The 24,532-nt window shown below is 41.1% G+C and overlaps 2 protein-coding genes across 4 annotated transcripts in view; one reads left to right on the top strand and one right to left on the bottom strand.

Moving 5' to 3' along the window:
* stk32a (serine/threonine kinase 32A) overlaps positions 1 to 17,275 on the top strand; it is a 63,372-nt gene extending 46,097 nt beyond the window's left edge. Inside the window, exons 11-15 of the mRNA XM_086226721.1 lie at positions 647 to 763; positions 3,028 to 3,153; positions 5,552 to 5,680; positions 12,294 to 12,358; positions 13,982 to 17,275. Coding sequence (XP_086082847.1) covers positions 647 to 763; positions 3,028 to 3,153; positions 5,552 to 5,680; positions 12,294 to 12,358; positions 13,982 to 14,099 — 555 coding nt within the window. The 3' untranslated portion in view covers positions 14,100 to 17,275. The remainder of the gene's footprint in view (positions 1 to 646; positions 764 to 3,027; positions 3,154 to 5,551; positions 5,681 to 12,293; positions 12,359 to 13,981) is intronic.
* A 1,330-nt stretch (positions 17,276 to 18,605) lies between these two features.
* dpysl3 (dihydropyrimidinase like 3) overlaps positions 18,606 to 24,532 on the bottom strand; it is a 40,818-nt gene continuing 34,891 nt past the window's right edge. For 2 of the 3 annotated variants that reach the window (XM_086179314.1, XM_086179316.1), the window contains exons 13-14: positions 22,992 to 23,163; positions 18,606 to 20,354 (exon numbers count right to left, since the gene is read on the bottom strand). In XM_086179314.1, coding sequence (XP_086035440.1) covers positions 20,260 to 20,354; positions 22,992 to 23,163 — 267 coding nt within the window. In that variant the 3' untranslated portion in view covers positions 18,606 to 20,259. The remainder of the gene's footprint in view (positions 20,355 to 22,991; positions 23,164 to 24,532) is intronic. The other variant, XM_086179315.1, reaches the window with a different exon arrangement.

Genomic DNA, 24,532 nt, shown 5'->3' with positions numbered 1-24,532 from the left:
ATGAACATTTGTATACAGTCTGATATTATATCTGCGTGATGTAATCAGAATTATGTGACAGGAGTTTCGCTGTAATCCAGGCAGATAATGTCCAGAAATGAGTGAATCCAGGGAGAAATGAGAATTTAATGGGGAAGCTCCCTCCTTTCAGACCTAAAGGATGTCCCCTTTGAGAAATTGGATGACTTCAGTTACTGCGTCATCGTTAAGAAGTCAAATATTTGTAAGTAGGAGTACTAGTTTAGAATGCTGGAAATCCAGTTTTAAAAACAATAAAAATCCAGAATTTATTTAAAAAAAAAATAAAAAGGTCAAAAACTCCCTCCAAAATAAAGCCACCACGCATCAAGACCTTGAGGAACACTTTGAAGCATTCGTGCTCTGATATCGTTTCTAAACTTTTGGAGACGTTTGTGTCGACCACTGCCATGATGGAAAAGCTCAACTCCTACTTCTTGCTTAAATCAATATTCCAGACATGTAACTTTTTGGAACTTCTTGTGCAAATGGGATTCAAAAACCATGACATTTGGGTCTCGCTGTTACATAATGGAGGAGTGGGTGTGTGGGAAGGCCATTCTCCCATGGAACTCCATTATCGTGAATAACTGATCTCAGCTGTAAATAAAACATCTCGCTGTTTCAGAGGCCGTACGTGATGAGATCCAGTACCCCAACTAATGAGATCCTTCAGACCTTCCACAAGGTCCATCCCAGCTACCCGGCGGCGTGGTCTCTTGAGATGAAGTCTCTTCTCAGAAAGGTACACAATATATTGAGCAGAAGTATTAAATGTTTTTGGGTTGGGTTTTTTTTTTGCGTTTTACATGAGTGACGAACATCTACCATGAATAGGCCATGAGGAGTATTTTAAAAAATACACATCCATACTCGTACTTATTTAACATTACGGCGTTTTACAATTTATTTTCTCCTCTGGGAAGAAACAGTTAATCTTTATTGCCCTCTATAGGAGCATTCGCACTTTTTAAAAAGATTTTAATGGTGTTCTGGATGTTTTTTTTTATCTCCTCGCTTAACTGCCTTGTGGCAGATGCTGACTGTTTGATGTATGTCATTTCTTGGTGAGCACGGCCTCGCCTGTGTACAGTGGCTTTAAATGCTTGGGAGTATGCCAAACCTCTTTTTAAAATTCGGGTGGTTGATAGTGTCATCGTGTATAGCAAATGTGTCTGCTACACCTCCAAAGTATGCAGTAGCAGTCATTTATGTCCACCTACACTTGCCAACAACTCACGAGGATTGTGCCAGATGGCAAATGTTATATTCTACAATAATTCAGTGTTGAATAAAATGTCATTAAGACATAATGGACAAGAAAAGCCAAAGATCTAATGTTGGCGAGTTGGCAAGATTGATTGACAGCTTGCTACTTTGCTGGTGAGAGTGTTTCCATTTTTAACTTTTGTTTGAACTCATTATCTTGTTTGGGGAGACAATTAGCTGTAACTGACAGCAGAGGTTCATTTGGGGAAGAAAGTGTATCTAAATAATTAAAATTTTGGATCACGTTCATTGTTGTAACTCTCTAACAGGTTTATTTATTCATGAAATCTTGGAGTGTGCAGCGTAGTGTCAGAATGATGTAAAAACAAACCACGTTCAGTATTCAAAAACAGAAACAATGACTTACTGGATAAATGTTAAATTGTTTAAGAAGACACACAAAAAGTGCAAAGAAAAGACAACTCATATCACCTAAAGAAGCACAGCAACTTTTTGGGGAATGCATTTATTTGCCATCCTCACCAGAGCCATGCAAGAAGATAGATACCTTTCTCTCTGTGCACTAGGGAGCTGGGACCATCAGAGACCAACTGACTTCTGGTTAGCTTAGCACAGTGAATGGTAATGGGTAAGTGTTAGCATCCCGCTGTAAAAAACATCAAATAGATACATTTCAGGGTCTTGATTTGTTTGGATCCAATCATCCTTCCTGTGGTGTTGACCTGCTCTACTTGTAAAGTGTCATGAGACTACTTTTGATGTGATTTGGCGCAATACAAATAACACCGACTTGACTTCTTTCAAGCTCCCTTAATGTTTTGTTTCATTGGCCCAAGAAACTATGGAGCTTTTTCGTTGCTGCATCAAATCACTGCGCCTGGATGGAGAGTAGTTTCGACTATGTGCCTGATCCTAAAATTACATCGTCTCACAATTTGAAACTGTTAAATCATAAGGAATATTGCACATCCCCAAACCCAGTTACATGAATGCAGGCAATGGGGAAGTGTATTTGACTTTTGACATAGGTATGCTCACACTTACCATCCATCATCATTACTTAGGCTAAGCTAACTAGCTGGTCTCTGTGGATTTCAGCTCCCTAATGCACAAACACAGGAGGGAAGAGTATTTGCCTTCTTGTCTGGGTCAAGGGAGGGTGCCCAAAAAAAAGTGTATTTCCCAAGAAGTCGGCATGGTCTTTACCTACCAAAAAAAAGATGCAATTAACTTTTTTTTTTTAAATCATCTCATAATGAACTGTCATGAGTCCACTTCTTGTGTTGTAATTAAACCTCCTCCAAAGCAAACACTAGTCTGTTGTTGTAGCGTTTGGGTTTAGCCTTGGCAGTGATCCACTGCAGTCAAACTGTTGCATTGCTTCGTGCTCAGACTCTCCAAACCTCATTTGTATTCCAGTTGCATGTGTAAAAATGTGTGTGTGAGGGAGTGAAAGGGAGTGTGCATGTGTGTGAGAGAGATAGAGAGATTTAAAGAGAATAGAAGGGGAGAATTCCATGTTCAATACATTTGTTCTTTACATCCCACTGAATGCTCCTGCTCATGATTTCTTTCTCTCATTTACATCGCTCTCTCTGTTCCTCCATCCATCCTCTCCCTCTTCTCTCCTGTGTAGCTTGCAGCTACAACCCCTTTGTCTCTATATCTTCCTTCTCAGACACATCCTTATAGGCAAACGTGTCTCATGGGCCTCCAACTTTTCAGCAGTACCTCCCCATGGACAATTGTTCTCACTCTAATCCTTTTGTCCCCTTCCAGTTGCTGTGCATAGATGTCCAGAAGCGTATTTCCTGTCTGGCAGAGCTGCAGGATCTGGACTACATGTCAGACGTCAACTGGGACGCTGTGCTTAGCAAACTACTTCCTCCGGGTTTTATTCCCAATGTGAGTATCATAAATAAACTGCCCATTGCCTCAGTACCCAACAAAAGACCCAAATCTGAGTGGAATAGAATGTTATTCAGACATTGACCTACTCTGTTTTGTTCCTAATCCCACCCATTATACTTCCTCTAATCCACCACACTGTCTAGTGTTATATAAACCAAATGAGAGTCAGTGGAGAAAAAGGATTGTATTTATATGACAAGTTTGTCACACATTCAAACTACCTGAGAGTTTTCGCTCTGTCTGATCACAGCGATTTATTCTTTTAAACATTTAAATAAATCTTCTTCCCCGCTGTCGCTCCTGCACACTCATACCCGCACCGCTCTTTCTCCTTTATGTGCAGACATGCAGGGAAAAGATGCAACAAGAAGAACCCACTCATTTTACCTTTTCTTCTCGCTCTGTGGATGCTGCCCCCTGGTGGGCTGAGCTAAATTTCATACTGAATATGTAGACACCCCTGTATACAGTAAATACAGCATATGCCTTAGCAGCACATGGATGTGTGCACAAGCTGCTTGGATGCTGACAACACACCTCAGTGTGACCTGCAGCTCCACAGATGGTCTCTGCTTTTATTATGATGAGTTAAGTGGCTGCATCTAATCGTATTATTAGGCAGAAAATCAAGCTGCTTGGTTGTCAAGCTGATTTGCTGTGCTCTCTCTCTGATGTCAGGATGTTAAAGAAAGTGTGCTGATGCACCAATACAGCCCACAGCTGACTCAGACTCATACAACAGACATGAGCTAACCTGTTACACACAATGATCCAGCAAAACACCCCGGCTTGTGTGAGTCAATCAAGCACAGTGATAATAGCTGCCACTGAATGACAGAAATGAAATAAATATACAGCATGACTACATGGCTGTGTAGGAGCGCTGAGGAAGAGCCAAGAGCTGATGAGCTCTCACCACCTGGTGAGACATTTATTTGTCTCTCAAACCGTACAACCGTAGCCACCTTAAACTCTTACTAGGTAGCACGTGTCAGCCAAACCATTGAGACCCTAAAGTGGACAAAGCAGGGGAACCCTTCCTCCCCTTGCGGAGGCTTGGGAAGGGGCACCCTCATCACGAGGGTCAGCCCAGGTCCATCGGCTGTGTAACAGCAATGAGCAGATTCGAAGTGATTCATTGAGATCCTGACATCCATATCTACCAGAAAATACTTGTCCTCAGCCACCCAGACATAGAGGGGCTTATTGTGTGTGTGTGTGTGTGTGGGGGGGGGGGGGTGTCAGGTGGATGAACACATACTCTGCCAAGTTTAGCCTCCTGGGAATGTGAGACTGGGAGGTCATGCTGGGATGTGGGGAGACTGCAGAAGATTTGGTGCCATTTTGGAATGAGGTCTGTGTAGGTTCTCATTCATCCAGGTCATCGTAGATGGAAGCAAAGTAAAATCTGGTCAACTGGACGTCCAGTTGACCAGATTTTACTTCGCTTCGATCATTTTGGAATGAGTGCTGCTGAGGGGCTGTAGACCTTGACCTTAGAAATAAAGTCCCCTAGAACCCCCAGGAGCTGGCCGTACACCAGGGGTCTTTCTTGTCAGCTTCACCCAGACACTCCAAAAATTCTGGTAGCTTCACTTCCTCGGTCAGAGAGTTGAGGAACATAATTTGCTGTGCAGTCTCACATGACTCAATGAGCCATTTATTTTTCTCTCAACCATACAGCCACATCCACCTTAACTTCCAGGTAGCCTTTCACACCCAAACCCCCTGAAACCTTAAAGGGGCCATACAACCCGAACAGCCGCTGGCCACTACAACTGTATCTAATTCCAGTAAAAGTCTGTAGCGACTGCTGCGGATATCCCCAGTGGCAGCAAGGCTGGCACAGCAGAGTGAAAACAGGACTGATGAGGAGTTGACAGTGTCCCTAATTATAGGCCGATCCTCTTTATTCAGTCCCTCGTAGACTATTAATGTCCGAGAACTCAGCCCTGATATTTTGTCTCATCACTTCCCAGCACTCAGTGGCTGAATCTTTCAGGGCTCTCTCCCTCAGGGACACCAGTCCCTCCTGCAGAACTGTAGAAGACGATGTTAATGGAATTATTTTGTGTTAATATTGGAGTGTATGTATAACATTATAAAAGTTGGTTTTGTGATCCATCCAAGATTATTTAATAATTGTGTTATGGCAGTGCTGCCAAGACATAAGGACCCTCTAAAGAATTTGTAGTAAAATTGAAATTTAATTGCACATTTATAGAAATACAGCTAATCTCCAGACTGACACCAAAAGGGGAGCCATACAGACCTGGCATTCATGTTTCTTGTACTGTTTGCCTTGTCTCACTTTCCCAAATCTGTTTAAATCAATTTGATTAAATGCTTAACTTAATCTTTTGACATTTTATGCCTGTTTGTGATTTTATAGAAGCGTAGGTTAAACTGCGATCCTACGTTTGAGCTGGAGGAAATGATTCTGGAGTCCAAACCGCTTCACAAGAAGAAGAAAAGGCTTGCGAGAAAGACCAAAGACCAGGGATCTGATGGGTCACCTCAGGTGAGGCTTCAGAAAACCCAGTTCCTCGAGCTCCTGGTCTCCCAGATCCTGTCTGTGTCATTTCTGACCTTTATGTTCAAAACCATACATAGGCACAAATACATGCACACACTTGGTTATATATCTATAGAGTTTTGTGCATTTGTCCCTGGATTTATCCCAAATAAACTTCAGATTCATTCTTTACGTAAAGATTTCACTTAAAAAATTATGTTAAAATATGCATTCCACCCCAACTAGAGGTTTTTCCAGTTCATAATGGCTCTTATATGTGGCCTAAATGTGATCCCTCTCAGCGCTCATCATTATTCATTAGGGAAAGCTGACCGGTGGTTCCTTTTGGCCCAGTTACTGATGATAAGTTGGTCTTTAGTTTGTCTTTTAAATGTGCCTGGAGCGCTTTTTAGAATGTCAAGGACACATCTAAGAGCTTTGTCCTCCCTTACCCTCTTTTATAAACCTTCTCTCACTCCGTCCACATAAATCAGCTGTTGTCCTCTGGGTGTTTATAAGAAACAGAGAGGAAAGCACTAAAAGGTTAATTTGAACGTCCACTCAAGTGAGACGTGGGCGACACACACACACACACACATACACACATACACACACACACACACACACACACTACACACCCAAACACTGTAATAAGGAAAGCAGCGAGGCAGTTACACCCAGTAGCAGTGGTTTTAGTTGTGGTGTGATGCAGCGGGAAAGCTGATCAGTGCTGGGTTCACTTCAGCTCTAAAGACCTCAACTGACTTGTGTTCAGTTGTATCTAAAGTTCAAACAGCCGCTGCTGCAGGAAACGTCAAAGGAACAAGTGTGACTAGAGATGTTAAATGTTTCAGGACTCCTTCTGAGGAACCAGTACTTAACGTAGTGTTGGTTGGTCCACTTTCCCTCCTGGTCGTCACTTACAAAGGCACGGACGTCACATTCTTCACTGCGCTCGACACAATCTCTTACTGTCCAGTGACCCTCACTCATCTCTCCTCTCACTCAATCAGTCAGTTTCAGTTTAGTTTAATTGAAGTACAGGACATATTCATGAACTTTGGCTGTTAATATACAAGATTATAGCCAGAATCATATTTCCATCTTTGGCCCCTTGCTTGTAAACGAATATCACGACACAATCAATATGAATTTGAAGCTCAGTAACTTTCAACCAGAGTGTACGTACATTACCGCCACCATTAAACAAAACTCTCAACTGTTTCTCTTATAAAGCCTTTTACATTGTTTTTGTCTGTTGTGTATCAAAGCTTAAGGAAAAGGACTTTATTTCAAGCGTATTTAGTCTCTGTACTTCTGGTAAAATGTTATGGAAAAAATATACGTTCAAGTGCCTGAAAAAATGTATTTGCACGTTCCTCATCATGTCCCATCACCAGGAGAAATGTCTCACAGCAGAAAGTTAATGGGTCGGTACAGTTGGAGGAGCACTACTATGAATTCTAGGCTGCTGTCTAAAAGCTCAAGGGGCCAACACATGCAGGACGTAAACAATGATCGAGTGTAATGAGGGCCCTCTCCTAATCTTTGGCACATTGAAACAGTTATTACTCTAATAAAAGTCAAGCCGTTTGTGTGGTCTGGACTTTAGTGCGCAGATCTTGCCAGCTTGCAAAAAGAGCGGGCCCCCGAGTGTGCCGTGTTTCAGGATGGATGACAGCTGTTTGTGGAGACGTGCCGGCGTGTACATCAGTGACATCTCACTGAGCAGCCAGACAACATTCATCAACTCTTGGACCAAAGAGAAATCTCTTGTTCTGGTGACTGTTTCGACCATACAGAGAAACATTTTTTATATTGGCAATATTTGGATTTGGATTCCAAGATGATAACTTAAGTTTAAAGCTTCCGTGTCGCGTATTTTTAAAAACATCTCTAAAAACAAGCAACTTGTGGTTAGGCCTTTGCTAATTTGAATGTGGATGATTTTACTCAAACAACTTTGTCAGACCAACTTGATCAATTTCTGACAATGAAATGAATTATTTTGCTGTGACGTGTGACACTGAGAACAGTTTTTCCACCACTGCCACTGCATCAGTAGGTTATGGTGGAGTCTATGAGCACAGTTGTTTTTAATAACCGTCATCACCAGAAGATGGCGACAAAAGTGCTACTCCACAACTTTAAAGAAATATTTTTGATACCAATTTAAAGCTATGAAACATGCATTTTGTTATTATCATATAAACCGCAAATGGAGAGAATAAAGGAGAATGCTTTCTCAAACAGTCTGTTTGTATTTGGCTGCTGCTTCAGCATATATACAAACAAATGACCTGCGGGGCCACTTGTGATGGATGTAAGTGAGAAGCTCAAGAAGAAGCTTGATGTGCCCGAGGAGGAGAGAGTTTGTGCCGCGTTTCTGGAGCAGAGCAGATCAATATTGAATGAAGAAATCTATCCGCTCTAATGTCTGTCCCAGACTGCTTCCTACTCATTACCCCGTCGCTGCTCTCTATTCCTTTTGCATTATTCCTCCGCTCATATCTCTCACATGCCCGTCTTCTTCTTCCCTTGTCCTGAGACTCCTTCCTCATGGTGCTTACGTGTCCCTCTCCCGGTATATCCCCTCATTCTCATCCACATTTTCATCTCTGCTCTTATCTCGCTGCCTCTGCTACGCTCATAATGTAGCAGAGAATTAGCTCAACGATGTCGTTGATAACATAAAGCAGAAAATTGGAGTCCCATCACATCTCTGCACACCAGGAGAGATTCACGTTTCTGTGATACATCTGAAAATGTCATCACAATAAAATGTTTTGTTTCTATATTGATAATTTATCTTTATTACATATTTTTTAATTCAAATCCGGAGAGAAAAACAAGGTTAACCAATTATCGGTCTGATTGGAAAAAACAAACAAGTGCTGTCCGTTTCTTAAACCCAACCACGGTAGAAGTCACATAGCTTTTTCTTTTTATTCCTAACAACTTTGTAACAGTCTTGGAAGGTGTTATTGTTGCCTGGTCTCTTATACTCAAAGGAGCAATGGTGTCACAGTGGAAGTGAACTTTGAAAACTAGAAAATACATTTTCTAGTATCCCGTTTCCACTTTCAGCCGATCAAGAGAGAGGATTCCACAAATCCCACGTTCCTGACTGATCGCTTTGAAGTCTTCGACACTGATTTTAACATAGTGATATTAACTTTACTGCGCAATTAACACCCATTAAATAATCATCTGTTCACGTGTCGCTCAAAGCCTATTTATTTTTTACCAAAGCATGTGATTGGTTGTTTGCACTGGCATCACACTTTGAGTGTGTTCATTTGACCAAACGTAGCGTAGCTGTCATGGGCTGTTTTTTTTGTGGTTTGAATGATGAATTATGCACCGGTGCATTCAGTACAGCAATCACTTTACTGTGATTCTTTTATATCCTGTCTGTGGATTTGCATCTGGATCTTTTCTGTTTGGTTATCTTATACCCTTCATCTGAAATAATGTCAATGTACAAGAATAGGTCTCAATGATGATCTGACATTAGGCAAGTAAAAGAAAAAAGAGATACGATAAATATCTGGAACTCTACATGAGCACCCATAAAATAAAACTGACAGACAACTGACAAGTTACAATAAGTACCAGTGAGGGCTGATCCTCTTTGAAATGACATATTTTCAATGAGTAAAATTACCTACAAAGAGAGAGAATAATAAATTCCACAAATGGTTTGTGATCTGCGATTTGATTTGACTGAATAATTCGTTTCTTCAGTGGCAGGTTTTCATCTGGTTGGATCGTAGAGATTAAAAGCAGACCCCACAAACTCAGACAGTTTGATTCAGCCCAGAGCTTCATTCTTGCACCGAGGTGACGTGATGCCTGCGGTCACATCTTTCAGACTGAGAGGTCCACTCACCTTTTCATCAAGATTGCAGTGATGATGAAGAGATTGCAATGTTAACTACTACAAATATCACAAGTAATAAACCTGAGTGCAGAAAGATAAAGTGCCTCCAGGGTTTCAGGAGTGGAGGCAGATGCATGCCAAATCCCATCACCCTAATTCACAACTGTGAAAATACGGCCTCAACAATCCTTCTCCTACAAAATATAGGAAAGTTAACTCTGTTTGTAAATTAAAAAAAGGGTTTTGTTACAATTTAATAACCACATTTTTAATATGAAGTCTGAGCGTGAATTTTTTTTTTGTCCAAAAGTTTTAGTCTGTACGTTCTGCGTATATTTGTGTTTATTTTTCTAGAACTGCATTGACTCATAAACAGATTCTGATTCAGGGTTTGTTTAGATTATTGGGACTTCCATCATTTTAATGTGTTATTTCATATCTGATCAATTTTTTTGTAACCTGTATCCATTATCAGTAAGTAAAAGTCTCCATTTTCAAACAGAACCAGCAGCCCAAAACAAGCCTCCTGAGAATGTCCCTGCTGGGCTCCCATCCAGCAGACTACTCCCAGTCGGTTTGTCTAATTAAATGGAAAGTTCAGTCTGGCAATTTGAACAATTAGCTTCTGAACCGTCTTTTTAAAGTAATTAAAAAAGGAGTGAGGAGAGAGAGACAGAAGCGACTGGTGAATTTGCCACAGCATCCTTATTGTTCTTGGTAATTGGCGAGGCCAAAGGCTTCTTCAGACATCATGCATGGATGCCACTTCCATCCTCCGTCTGAAATCACCCTCAGAAACTTGAAATATGTGGAGGAAGGCGGCATTTGGAAGGGTAGGATGAGTGTTGCAAGGCTAAATTAACAGAAAATACATGTTTTTTTTCCCCCCTAATTATTTTATAGCCGCCTGATGTAATCTCCTGTAATTACTTTCTCCAGAGTGGAGATGGAGAAACAATTAGTGTGGGGAGGGCAAGAACTGATGACCAGTCTTCAATTACAAGGAGACAGAGAGGAAAAATGCAGATTCAGTGACTCCAGAGGCACTAGAGTCTGTTTTTCTAAGTTGGGTTGAAACCCTGAGTGTGTTTAGTCAAACTTAATTATGAAACCTGGCATTACTAAATAACTTTGCTGGAAGAACTGAAAGTTAAAGTGACATTTGACAGATTTATAGTCAATCCCCTGTACACATTGCCACTTCATGCATATTGGACTGCTCAGATACGTGTTCAGTGTGTGTCAAACCACAAATACGCCCCAGATGAATGAAAGGAGAAATGAAGTCTCAGCGTCTGAGCAGAGATTGGATAATATCGTTTTGTTCATCTGAATCTGCAGTTTTATTTTGTAATACTTTTCTAACTTTGTCCCTTAAAGCGATACTTCACCCATTTATTTTGCCTTTCAAATACTCACGAACTGAGCTCACAAAGACATTTTTATGTCCTGCATCACTTCTTTGTGACGCTAGAATGCAGCCAGACAGGCATATTTAGCTTGAAGCTAACAGCGACTGACTACAAACAACAAAACTCTCCAAAAATATCCGTTTACAAACCATCAAGTGTAGCGTCTGGTATAATCCACGTCTTTATCTGTCCATATCCAGCTGGTCTTTATCCAGCCTTAAGAAACTACAAACCCTTTGAGCTAAAAATGAGTTTCCATTAGGTTCTAGCGAATAATTCATGGCTAATGCAGCAGTGAAAGACACATGTTTATATGTGAGTACTTGAAAGGCAAAAATAACTTTTTGGTGACTTTCCCTTTAGGAAACAGGATGGCTTTCTTTTCTTTCTTGTTGTCTTACTTTTGCATGCAAAAATATTACACAAAGCACACCTTCTGTTGTTTTCGCTTGCTTTTGTCGTGTCCTAGAATAAACATCCATTACACACCTCCCCCAACTCCCACTCTATCCTGCCCTATTTGAAATGATGGCTTTTGGTCTGCCAGTGGCGGCTCCCCCACAGTGACAGCACCTGTACAGGGCCTCTCTGGTGGGCTGTGTGACTGACAGCTATGGGCAGGGAGTCAGCCTTTTCTCTCCTGCACAGGGGTCCTGCAGCTCGAGCTGTGATCTGACTAGATGGGTATGCAGGGAAGATGCACATGCTCATTCACGTGCGCTGTCGTATCCGTCACATGATGTCTATGTTGTTTTTCTCTAGGGGAAATCTTTGGCGAGGACATACTTCAATTTATTTCAGAGGGACATACTTCAATTTATTTCCCCTCAAATCTCTATGGTGGCTACACACACACACACACACACACACACACACACACACACACACACACACACAATGACAACATATCTTCATGATCTCTCTCCTCCCTGGGAAGTGAAAAGCACCTGCGTACTTATCTTGACTCCGCAGAGCAGCCTGTTATGAAGGAGCTGGATGTTCTCACATGATTAAGTGGGTCAAATATGTATGAGTACATGGAGCAGGTGGAGGCATTAGAGCACAAGTGTCCTCTAAAGTTAGGTCAATTCCCTCTACTGGCAACTTATTCAAGGAGAAGAAACTGACAAGAATAGTGACATGGGCGCAGTCGACTGTGTGGAGAACCGTTTGTAAGATCAGATGCTTCAAAACTGTAACATGTCTCTCGTTAAATAGAGCAACTCTGACTCTCTAGCGGAGAAAAATATTGACTATTGATTGTCCCTGATTGTTTCGATGCTTTGATTGAGTTGTTAATGTTCAATCTTTGTCTGTCCTGCAGAATGGTCAGTTGCAGCAGCGTCTGGATAACGTCCAGAGAGACTTCATTGTCTTCAACAGAGAAAAGTAAGAGACGTCTCGTTCCCTGCGGCCGGTGGTTGTCAACAGTTTTGAGTCGCTACCTCCCTGTGCAACCTGCTCCTTTCTGCATCCTGCACTTTTTTCCAGATGCCTTTAGAGAACTGTACCGTCAAATTCACTGTGCTACGTTTAAAAAAAGATAATGAAAGTGCAATAATGGGGAAAAATATATATTCAAATATTACTGAGGTAACAAATTAGTATCTGTACCCATTGATTGAACCTGTAACGCACTGTTGCATGATTTCAGCAACGTTGTTAGTAATGTTGTTTGTAGGTGGAAACCAGAGAAGACGGTCTCAAAGTGAAAGTTTTCTTGTTGCTGGCTGGTGAATGTGTAGCATGTAGGACGTGATGTGTGAAGGGACAGACCTGGGCTTATTTGTGGCTCAGGATCTGGGGTGTTTGTGTGTGTGTGTGTGTGTGTGTGTGTGTGTGTGTGTGTGTGTGTGTGTGTGTGTGTGTGTGTGTGTGTGTGTGTGCGCGCGCGCGTGTGTGTGTGTGTGTGTGTGTGTGTGTGTGTGTGTGCGCGCGCGTGTGTGTGTGTTTGATTAAAGCAGAAACAAAAACTGGCAGGGACCGTGTTCTCCGTGTTGACTGTGAAAATGAAATGAAAATTTGACATTTTTGGAAGTATTATCGAAAACAAAAAATAAAGAGGAAGCCAAGTGTTCCTCCTACCAGGGAGCGCTAACGGGGCTAAATAACAGGCTAAAAGATATTTTGTGTCGATAAGAATAAAATCAGCCACCAATCTGTCAAACTAAGCATCAATCAAAAGGGAATAACTGGTGTCATTTGCATGAAGTGGGACTTTGGGCCAAGATCCAACTGCCCCTCATTGAAGAAGTGCTTTGAGACAAAGGAAGAATCAACTTAGTGACCCATTAATACGGACTTATCAGCTGCCAACACTGATATTTAGAGAGCAGGGGAGCCCATAGTAGACAACATGACGCAGATATCATGTTGTTGCTCTTGTTTTCTCTCTAATCAAATGGAACAATTTAATAATAACAAATGCAACACTGCAGCATAACAGTTTTATCTGCATTGTCTCAATTCACACTCACTTTGAATTCAAATATATATCAGCCATCGTCCAAAGGTAACAGAAATCTCAACTTTTGCACAAACAGAAAAATGTAAGTAGAAAAATTAACCTCAACGATATCTATGTGCAGATAGTAGCATCTCTTTGGTCTCATGAGCACGAATGCTTATGATTTTAAATGCATTTATCTACCAAACCAATGAATCAGTCCCTGTAACACAAATCATATCATCCTTTCAAAAGCTCATCTGCTAAATCTTTCAGAAGAAGCTTCAACAATCCACCCATCTAAGTTTTATTTTGGACCACAATTTTCTTCGAAACTGGGGGGGAATCCCAAGTTACTAATAAAGCATCATTTTGATTGGGGTAAAACAACAATCAAATATCTGTATTATGAACTGATCATAAAGCTAAAGCACAGCTAAATAAATCTATTATGTAAGCTTGGCTACCAAATGGCTCGGAACAAATGTTCATTGTTAATTTTCACATGGAGCGGTTTTCTCAGGTTTGTTTGTTCATGATAAGAACATGTGTTCTTTCCTCAACAGGTCCAGGAAAGCAGTGGTGGATCCTGAGTCTTGTGAGTTGTCCATAAGTGAGAAGAACAAAGCAATAGAGGACGGTCAGAATAACAACGTTGAGCCAGCTGCCTTCTTATCAGGATAGACGTCATGACTCGAGACCACGCCCACCAACTCACCCACTCACTCATCACAGCTTGTAGATCAGCAATGTACACCAAAACCTCTCCTTCCTTCAGCACAAGCACGCTGATCTTCACTGCATTGCCTGTACAAACATTCTTGTCCACATTATCACCAGGAGTGAGGCAGACTCCCCCAGCTACCAAGTCAGAGTGGGATTTTTTTCCTTGCCTTTAACTAAGAAGAAGGACTTCTCAAGAGTGGATCTCATATCATGCTGTCTTCATTGCTCTGGTGCTGCGATGCCTGTGCAACCTCTGTTTCAGACAGTGTGCTGCAATGAAAAATAAGTCAATCGTCTGACAAAAAAAGGAGGTAAAAAGCCTCACCTGCTCAGCTGTTACAGGAAATGAAGCCTGATGTGGTTTAAAAAAAAAGTGCTGCTATTGTCTTGGCTGGGACGTTCACGTTTTAATCTCTCCTGCGAGGAATTATACATTCATTTACGACATCAGTTGGTACAGAGATTTGCTAATTTATACAAAAAAATAAGCATCTAGAATGATCGGTTTGTCCTGTGATATGCACTTGAGCCCGAGTATAAAATATTAAAAAGGGAAAATGAGGCTTTCGTTAATAGGCATTCACAGAAACTAAGCTGAACTGTCGGCTTGAGCAGGAATGGCTTACAATCGTAGCTGCAGGCTGTTGTGGTCATTACGCTCAGCAAGCTATCAGAGATGGTAGGTTGGCAACATTCGGTTCAACCGTCTCCATCAGCTGCGCTTAGCAAACCACGCTGCAGGTTTTCTTTGCTGCAGGTTACTGTGGAGGCAACACAGTAGTTTGAAATAGTTAACTAAATTACTTCAAGATTCACTCTTGACTTCAGCCGTGGAGAGTTGTGAGGGTATCTATCAACTCCATCTACTGACGAAGGCCCTACCAACGGGCTCAGAGACGCCACCTACAGACAAACCTTTGCAACAAGGACAAGCTGGGAATGACGGCTACTATAGCTATGGAAAAGATAGATGTTCTACTGTATGTTCCACTCTAATCCTTGCTTTGCACATGCATATTCATCAACTGTAGCATTTGTGCACAAAGGAGAAAAAAAATTTAAAGCTGTGAGTGAATTCTTACTCTGTTAGGGATAATTTTCTAGACGAGGATTAAGCTCAGTCCAAGATAAGACTCATTTTCAGCAAGCATTGAAATTTGTTGTTTTGTCAAATTATTTTTAACCTCCTTCCTCTTTTGTGCTGGATACAACCAGTAACAAATGTGCCACTTAGATAAGTCTGTAAAATTGTCTTTGCAATTAATTGCTCCAATAAGAAAATTAAAAAAAAAACACACACACATTCTACAACTGCAAGAGCATTTCAGTGCAGATGATTGTCAACAGTCATATTAAATTCCGCAGTAGGGATAACATCTGTATAAGGACTTTCACCATCTGTCTGGTCTAAAATGTTTGAATTAAAATCAATAAAAGCATACATAACCCAAAAGGCCATTAATATTATATACAGTTTGGCAAAAACATGGCTAAAACTTCTCAAAAACTACACCTGCCTCCGACATTTGCACAGGGATGCCTATTACCTGCCGGACATGGCACATAGCTGGTTCCCTACAACTGTACGCATCGCAAGTAAAAACATCTCAGTACATCCTGCAAATATACTGATTCCTCGTCATTTGAACTAATTTGATCGATTCTACCACTTAAATTCAAACCATGATACCTGTAAGTATATTTTAAACACAACTCACTCTAATAAATGAATTACTGTTAGCACTTTTCTATCGAAAAAGTTGTTCCAATGTTTTAACTTTAACCTTTGTGTTGGTGGTGTTGTTGTTGTCACTGATGTAATTTTACGAATCCAAAGGTGTCCTGTATGCGCTGTATGATGTGATGGAATTGTTCAAAAGATGGACTAACCCTGGGGAAGTAATACACTGTAGTTATATATAATAGGAGTATCACATGGGGGGGAGGGGGGGGTTCCCTGCTTCCGCCAAATGTAGCATGTTCATCCCAATCTGTTCCGCTCGCTAGTTAAACAATAAAATACCATAGTGTGCTAAATTCAGCGAGGCATGCAAGAGATAGTTGATAAAAGATTTTGTTAAGAAAAACAATAATCATCCAATATGGCTGCCACAGGAAGTTGAAATTTGTGATCATATGTTTCATCAATGAAGCGCCCTACTTTGTAGAGCAGACGACCAAAATATGAAGCAAATCCATCAAGGCGTAGGAGAGATGTGTAACATTATGTAATTAGAAAGCACCAAATGTCCCCTTGCGCACATTTGTTATTCACCATAGGCTCATTTTAGTCCTCAATTTATTGTTACGGACTACGAAACTAAATATATTTATAACTTCCTCGTGTCACCTATTGGGTACCTCTTGTAATTAGCCATCATCCGGGCTTGCAAAGACTCCGAAGTTACAAGAGGAACACAAGATGTCGGGAGGGAGGCGTCACAAACAGCTGTCAGGTTCGCTTCCTGTCTGGAAGACCAAAATGAGGATTAAAAGTGAGTGTGAGAACAAATTTGTGCGCAAGAACCCTAGTTGAATGAGGCCCAAACCTAAACCAAGTAGACCACATGTATACAGAATGTGATCCCTGGAGAATAAAGACTTCAGCTAATCTAAATGTTAAAAAAAAAAAAAAAGTTAAACAGATTTGCTCCAAAATGTAACAGCTTCTTCCTTGAGGTCTATTAAAAGTCTTCGCCAAGATTGGCGACCCCGCAGTAAACTGCGATGGTCACATGACTTCCTTGGCAAAGGTAATTGAAAAATGCAACATGGCTGCCACAGGCAGTTAGCAACAACTTAAACCATTTTGAAAACGTGTTTGAGTTTCGTCAGATTCAATGAGACAGTTCTTGAATTACAGTGCGAACACAAACGGTGAACGGCGGCGGAGTTTACAGGGGTGAAAACAGAACCCTCCAAACCCATTTCGCTCTGGTACATTTAGAACATTTTTTTAACAAATGTCATCTTGAAAAATAAAAGACTCACTCCGAGAACAGAGTTGTTCCACACCTGTGAATTTCACCCCTAACGTTTGTAGTCCTTCAGTTGTCACTGTGTGTTTCTTGTATTCAACTGTGATATAGTTACAAACTATTAAGGTGTGCCTTAAATAATTACATTCTTTTTCTGAACCAATCTGTCTTTGACATGTCCTTTATTTCACTTTCAGTGATTTTTTTTTGAATGCACCATGTTGTGTTGATAGGAATTAGATATAAAATGGAATCAATATCAATATATATAGATCAAGAACTGTGAATGTTAATATGTTTATGCTAAGAAGACATTTTGATATACAGTATGTGCAGGGAGACGGTTGCACTCTAATGGGCACTGAGATATACAGTAGTACGAATACCTTAAGGTTAAGATACAAAACATACTTTATAAATATGCCTTAAATATGAGAAAACATGAGAAGAAGCAAGAGGCATCCCTCAGCTGCAGCGATGTTGTGTATTCTCTCGCTTCAACCCACACACATCCACCGTTTTCAGTCCACCACATCCCTCGGTTATCTCCGAGACAATGTCCCCCTCTTGGCTCAGGCAAAGCTGAGGCAGCACTTTCCCACATTAATGTCTGATCCGGGGATTGTCACTTGATAAATGCGTCTCCTCTCTGGCGAGTGCTCTGAATCACCCCGGATGAAAACAACACACCTCACAGATCAACAACTTTACCCTTCCTGCAGTACACACAAGGGGACGTTCAGGAGCGAGACTGCTAATGTTCATCACCCTCTCCAGAAACACCTTCATCTCAGTTATAAATGCCTAATTTTCTAACATAAAGCACTAACAGTAACTACCAAACCTCTTTATGGCTGTGGAAAGTCCTTCAGCTCATTAGGAGGCAGGTGTGGGCAGAATGTGGTCTGAGCATGTATCATTGGCTAATATTAGACAAAATAACTTTTAACTGAGACTGCAAACTCTGTGACAGTGACCCTCTGATATCTGAACAGTCCAAACAGCTGCCAGAGTTTCAGTATTAGTATGCTCACTGCGCCCTCTGGTGGCAAACGATTTACTGACATCCGTTCAACATGAATATTCTCATGCAAAATTCTTTTTTTTCATAGCTTATACGTCATGAGAACTTCAGAATCAAAAACAATCTGAGATATCAATGCTACATCGGACAAATACGACACGCCCCATTGTCAGAGATATCTGTGTTTCACATCATTATTTTAATGATGAATTTGGCTTTTTCACCGTCTCGCTCTTCATTTGACCAAGAGAAAATCCCCCTTTTACTTTTCTTATTAGAATTTACAATCAGACATTTCCATTATTATACTGCTTCTTTATTATCACTACTCTGGACAAATAAGACACACCTCTTTTCTTCTTTTGATAAGTTTAAATCACTGCCACAAACAGGGCCTTTGCATACCGTACACCTTATCAAGCTGAATAAAATATGACATAAAATGATGCGATCTCAGTCAAATCAGTTGCAATTCATGTTTATTCAGGAAACAAATCATACCTTATTTTTGACCTGCCATTTCTGGGTTTTGATACAACAGTATAAAAGAAACAACATAAAAACAATAACAAATGTTGTCAAACTAATATAAATACACAAACCACAGCATGTTCCTGCCACGGAGTCTGCCAGACCACCCCTCCCTCCCCCTATAGTGGAACAGCGACAAAATCCAATCAGCGTCCGTTACTTCACTGCAATCCTGTGCCTCGTCAGAAAACAGCGGAAACAAGAAACGAGCCCAAAGGCCCCCAAAACACAACCAGAGGAGTTTAGCTGCGCTGTAGTCGACCCAACCTTACAGTTAAGCGGATGTTATTGATCAAGAATTGGTCAGGTTGTTATGAGAGAGCTCTGCTGGGATTCTCTCTCTCTCTCTCTCTCTCTCTCCCTCTCTCTAGTATCAAATGGAGCCCAGTTTATCAGAAATACAAAAGTAAAGCCGGCGGTTAAACTTTTATCTCAAAGCATGTTTTATTTCATTGCATTCATTGCATCTGTTTTGTTTGTTTGGGGGTAGATGTGTAAAATTCATCATTACAAGCTATGGTTAAGCAACAAGGGGCAGCTGAGTTTATTCTTGTGAGCAGATCTTTTTATTTATTTTTTTGTCCATTCTCCTTTCCATGATGATTGCAGGATGACATGCTAGTAGCAAATACAAAATAATAGTTTGTTCTTTTATTTATTTTGTTTTTTTAAAACAGCCATGATAAGAGTGCAGGGAATAAAAACACAAGCCTTTTAGAGAAAAATCATATTAAAACCCAAATCTGATATTGACTTTTGCAACTCCTCGTCTTCTGAAAAGCATTTCCTCACCAAATTGTCCCTTTTTTTTTTAACATCAATAATTATGCAACCAATACATCATGGGGGGTGGTATTCATCAGTCACCTCAGAGAAGGATTCAAAAGGACCATGGATCACGTCACCAGTGCTAATGTGGCCCATGCAGCTCCATGTCCATCAGCTCTCCTGCTCTCAGATTTGATAAATACTTGGTCCAATAGAAGCCCAAACAGACTGCAACAACATCATTCACAAAGCTACATTACATCTACCGTATATACAATGCCACCTAGAGCTAATCAATGGTACTGCATGATATTACATGTCTAACAAGGGGTCTAGTGTTAAGCGTTGCTGACGTAGAGAGCCGGCTACTGAAAAAGGGAGTGACATTGAAAGCCAAATAGGATGAAAGAAGCATAGCGTCATTCTGAGAAAAGCAGTATCCATTTCCCTTTGGTTGATGGTGAGTTTCACAAGGTTTCACAGTATTTGATGTGTGTTTTTACTGTTAAGAAGCGAAGGCTGATCATGTGTGGTGTTTGGTGATGTAATTCCAGACCTCTTTCGTGCTCCGTTCGTGGCTGAACTACCAAGGAAATGGGATGCTGCCCTCATCAGAGCAAGGTAGCATTGTGACAGGTAAGGCATGAGGATTCAGTGTTTTGCTCTTTTATGTTTTATCTAATCCTGGTCCTATGCATCTCTCGTCCCCCACCCCCACCCCAACACCTCCCATCCCCCTCCCCTTCCCTTCCCTCCCAAACACTCCTGCACTCCGGCTGTTGTCAGGTTTTCTGGACGTGTCTCCTCCTCCTGCAGTTTAACTCAGGGAAGTGATGTTGGAACGGCCACCAGGGGGCACTACAATACGCCGGCCAGCAGGCCTGATGGGGATGTCATCTGGGGTGGGGGGCCCTGGAGGGAGAGACAGAGAGAAAGATAAGAGATTTTCATGGAAAATGAGCAAACATGATGACATAAGACAACATGGAGAGAGAGAGAGAGGGAAAAGGAGGGAGGAGACAAAGATTGAAAACTCGGACACAAGGATTGTGATCTGTTTTCATTCAGTCGAGGAAGCATTAAAACTGCAGGAGCTCTGATGACCAGTTAAACGTTTGAAACTAGTGTCAGATTAAACTCCTCGTCATCGAAGGATTTCCATTTACTCTATTTTGTTTCTGAACTTCTTATTATGCTCTACGCATTGCAGACTCTTCAACATATCCCCTAAAACAGGATTGTTTCATTGAATTGATGCTCGCCCACAACACTTAACTGATTGACTGTGACGGAAGGAAAAGTAACAGCAAATATTTTTGATAATTGAGAATGACTCATCTATTTAATGCTGAAAGAAAGAAAGAAAGAAAGAACGAAAGAAAGAAAGAAAGAAAGAAAGAAAGAAAGAAAGAAAGAAAGAAAGAAAGAACGAAAGAACGAACGAAAGAACTGGAAAAAAAAATCAACTCCAACAGTTGTTTTGAATTAATTATTCGTTTTCTTGTAAACTTTTAATGAACAGAGAATGACCAAAATGCATAAAGTTGATTTCTTCTTGTTCCTCTTGTGGCAAAGGACGAGGTTTTGTAATAGAAATGCGGCTCTGCGAGACAGATTGTAGAAATCCCACAGGAGACCTCTTGGATTAAATGGATACAGATCAGATTTACTTTCTGTATGCTTCTTTATACGCACTGATTCCCTCCGGACTTAAACTACACAGAACATCACAAAAATAATTCTTATACATTAATTCTACAAAATATATCATCACTATTGTGTATGATATATTTGACATTTCAACGAAGCATGTGCTGCTGAAATATTAACAGCTGGAGATAAAGCGCGGCGTTTCCAAAAGATGAGCCTGCTGCAACAAATTATAAGCGAGTGTATATATAATCTAGTAACTGGAAAGTAGAGTGATGTCAGACTATGATCAAGTAAATCTAAGCAAATAATCCTTCCCATCTCCTTCCAGACAAGTAAATCAGCTCTGCAGGTGGTGGTCCACTCTGACTCACTCTGAGAGCACGCACACAAGCACAAATAAAAGAATACACACAATCTTACATGCACATTACAAAGCCTGGGAAACCAGGAACAGCCAAACTCCCTTTTAAATTCATGCTCTCAAATGTGGAAATTCTTTCCAGCGAAGGTCACCGACTTATTTCATCAATGACGTCTCACGCTTCAGCTATGCTTGTTAAGACAGGTTGCTCAGTACAACCTGACGCTGAACACCATTCTCTTAGAGTTTTCTTTTAAAAAACAAAACAAAACACATATCAGCTATTTACGATACATGTGTTCTGTCCGGGTTCAAAGAGATTGCTCAGTGGAAACTATCTGCTTCCACGTGTTCAAACTTTGGCAGCATGAAAACAACTTTCTTTACTGAATCTAACCTCACACACACACATAACAGTCATTCAGCAGCCCTGCATAATGGAACAGATGTCTAATGTGAATATATATATTATAATCTCTCACATTAGTTAGGCTTTTCCTAATAGACCATCTCCAGATGCCTGGACTGAAGTCTTCTCGGCTGTGCATTTTTTAGGGCCTTGAGCCAAAACTCATATCCTGCATGATAAGTGCAGCTGTGGCGAAAACACCATCCCACTGTAATTTTACGAGGCGGCCATATTTAGAGGTCACAATGTCCTAAATTGCCCTCAGACGTATTTCATTTGAGGAGAAGGGAATACTATGGAGTCCTTCAGGTGACATGAACAAAAATAAATAAAATATCTGATTGTTTCTGGTCTCCGGCGAGCATAAGCAACTTCAAATAATTCTATCATCGTCTATGGGCTTCTGCAGATTACTGTTTTTGAGAAGTGCAGGAGAGTTTAGAGAAATGACCATTCTGCAGAACAAGATGATGGAAGCTGCATTTTTCTAAGTGATCTGATTTTTTTTTTTAAGGAAAAATTACAATAAAACAGAAACGTGCAGTATAGTAGAAACCATCAAGTGATAACCAAAATCAAACTGAAATACACCAAAGCACTAGGCTGCTAACTTAAACGCTACACTAATTCAATGAATGTAAAATCTAGTTGACATCATACATGCGTGTGGTTCTAAGAGGAGTTTCAAAGGTTTTAATTTGGGGTCATGGTGACTTCATGTCAAACCGCACTCAAGGAAAAACAGCCCGTTTTAGCTGCGTACATAAATCTAACTTGATGCTGCTGCTATTGCTGCTCGGTGAAGCTCAAAGGAGCTACGACGGCAAAGTTAACGACGTGCACAAACAGACAAATTGTCAAATAAACACTATATAGAAAGGTACTGCAGGCGGACGCAGGCCCCGCTGTGTGCATCATACAGAACGGGATAATGACAGATTTGAAGTTTGGCCACAGGCATGAGAGGCACTGAATCATTCATGAGGAGCAACATGCCAAAATCACAATGGCTGTACAGGAAGTAGTAGCGAGAGATACAATGAGAACATGATAAAGGATAGATGGATGCAGACCAGACCCACATGAAGGGGTGGTAGGGAAGGTTGTATTAAGAAGCTGGGCTCACCGCATGGTGCAGGGTTACCTGCTAGACTAAATCCAGATTGGTGCAGGTTTCTGACAGGCTGCTTGGTAGGAGAAGTACGCGCCGAGGCTGAGGGGGTTCCGCCACGGGACATGGAGAATTCAGACACCGGGCCGTCATACATTCCCCTGGGTACTGCCCTCAGGACTGCCAGCTAGGAGGAGGCAGAGTAGAAGAAGAAAAGATCGGTGAGAATGAAGACATCATGGTGTCCGAATGGTTAAATTTATATGGTTGTTTCTGTAAGGTTGCATGTAAATTGCTCATATTTCCGAGAACCTTTTTCCTGCCATGACCCGGATCCAGGTTTACACTTCACTAGATTCACATGAGTAAACTCTTATTATAGACCTGAGAGGAAACATCACACACTGTATTTGCATGCAAGCAAAGTCGGCTGAAACTTTATGTTCCTTGTGAAAAAGCCATCGTCTGTCTGTCTGCCTGCCTGTCTGTCTGTCAGTGGTGTGACTCAGTGGAATCTTAAAGTTTCTGTCAGGAGTTAAAAGGAGACATCTGTGAATGAAGAAAGCATAACAGTGACTGATACCAAGATAAACAGCCCACTGTTACTACAGCTCCGTTTTCAAATCAGCAGCCAGCTGCAATTTAGGAGATTTTTAGACCCATGAGCAGGAGGGTAAGAGAGCGGAAAGTAGGGTCTGTTTTCCTTTTACGCTGCTATAAATGAAACAGTTTTTAGTTTATTCATCTCAGTACTTAAGAGGAGGACTGAAGAGGAGGCTGTGTTTTTTTTATTTTTGTTTTTCACAGTAATATGAGTGCAATTATTTTCATCAAATCATCCATCAGTTACAATTGTTGAAGCTAACAATGTTATTTATCCTCTTTTCCAAGTTTCTCATGAGTGAGACTGACTCAAGGACATTTAACCCTTAAAGGAATGCACAAACGACAGCACGGTGGTGCAGTGGTCAGCACTGTCGCCTCACAGCAAGAAGGTTCTGGGTTCGAGTCCTAGCTTGAGCATGGGCTCTTTCTGTGTGGAGTCTCCATGTTCTCCCTGTTCCTGTGTGGGTTCTCTCTGGTACTCCAGCTTCCTCCCACAGTCCAAAGACATCAAGAGGGGACGAGGCTGATTGATACTCTAAATTGACTGTAGGTGTGAATGGTTGTCTGTCTATATGTGTTGGCCCTGCCATGGACTGGCGACCCGTCCAGTGAACCCCGCCTCTCACCCTTAACAGGATAAGCGGAAGAAAATGGACGGATGGAACGCAAAACCTTTTTGCAGGAATTTGCTCTTTTGCCATTGTCCGCAGTGCTAAACATGAGGCTACATACCCTCCTCTCCTCAGTGTGTCCAGTAGGGAGCTGAGACCAGCTGACTGCTAGTTAGCTTAGCATAATAAATAGTTGTGGGTGGGAAGTGTTAGCATATCTGTGTCAATAGTCATCAAATAGTACAGTTCAATGTCTTGATTTGTCCACAAGTTATCATGCTCATACTCTGATAAGTAGCAGCAGTCGCTCTTCGAGTTGTCAACAGACTTTTGTTTGCG

The sequence above is a fragment of the Aulostomus chinensis genome, chromosome 15, assembly GCF_037954235.1.
Source record: "Aulostomus chinensis isolate RoL2024-O1b breed Wild chromosome 15, RoL_Achi_v1.0, whole genome shotgun sequence".
NCBI lineage: Eukaryota > Metazoa > Chordata > Actinopteri > Syngnathiformes > Aulostomidae > Aulostomus > Aulostomus chinensis.
The sequence above is the reverse complement of the archived record's forward strand: the minus strand, read 5'-3'. Positions and strand labels throughout refer to the sequence as shown.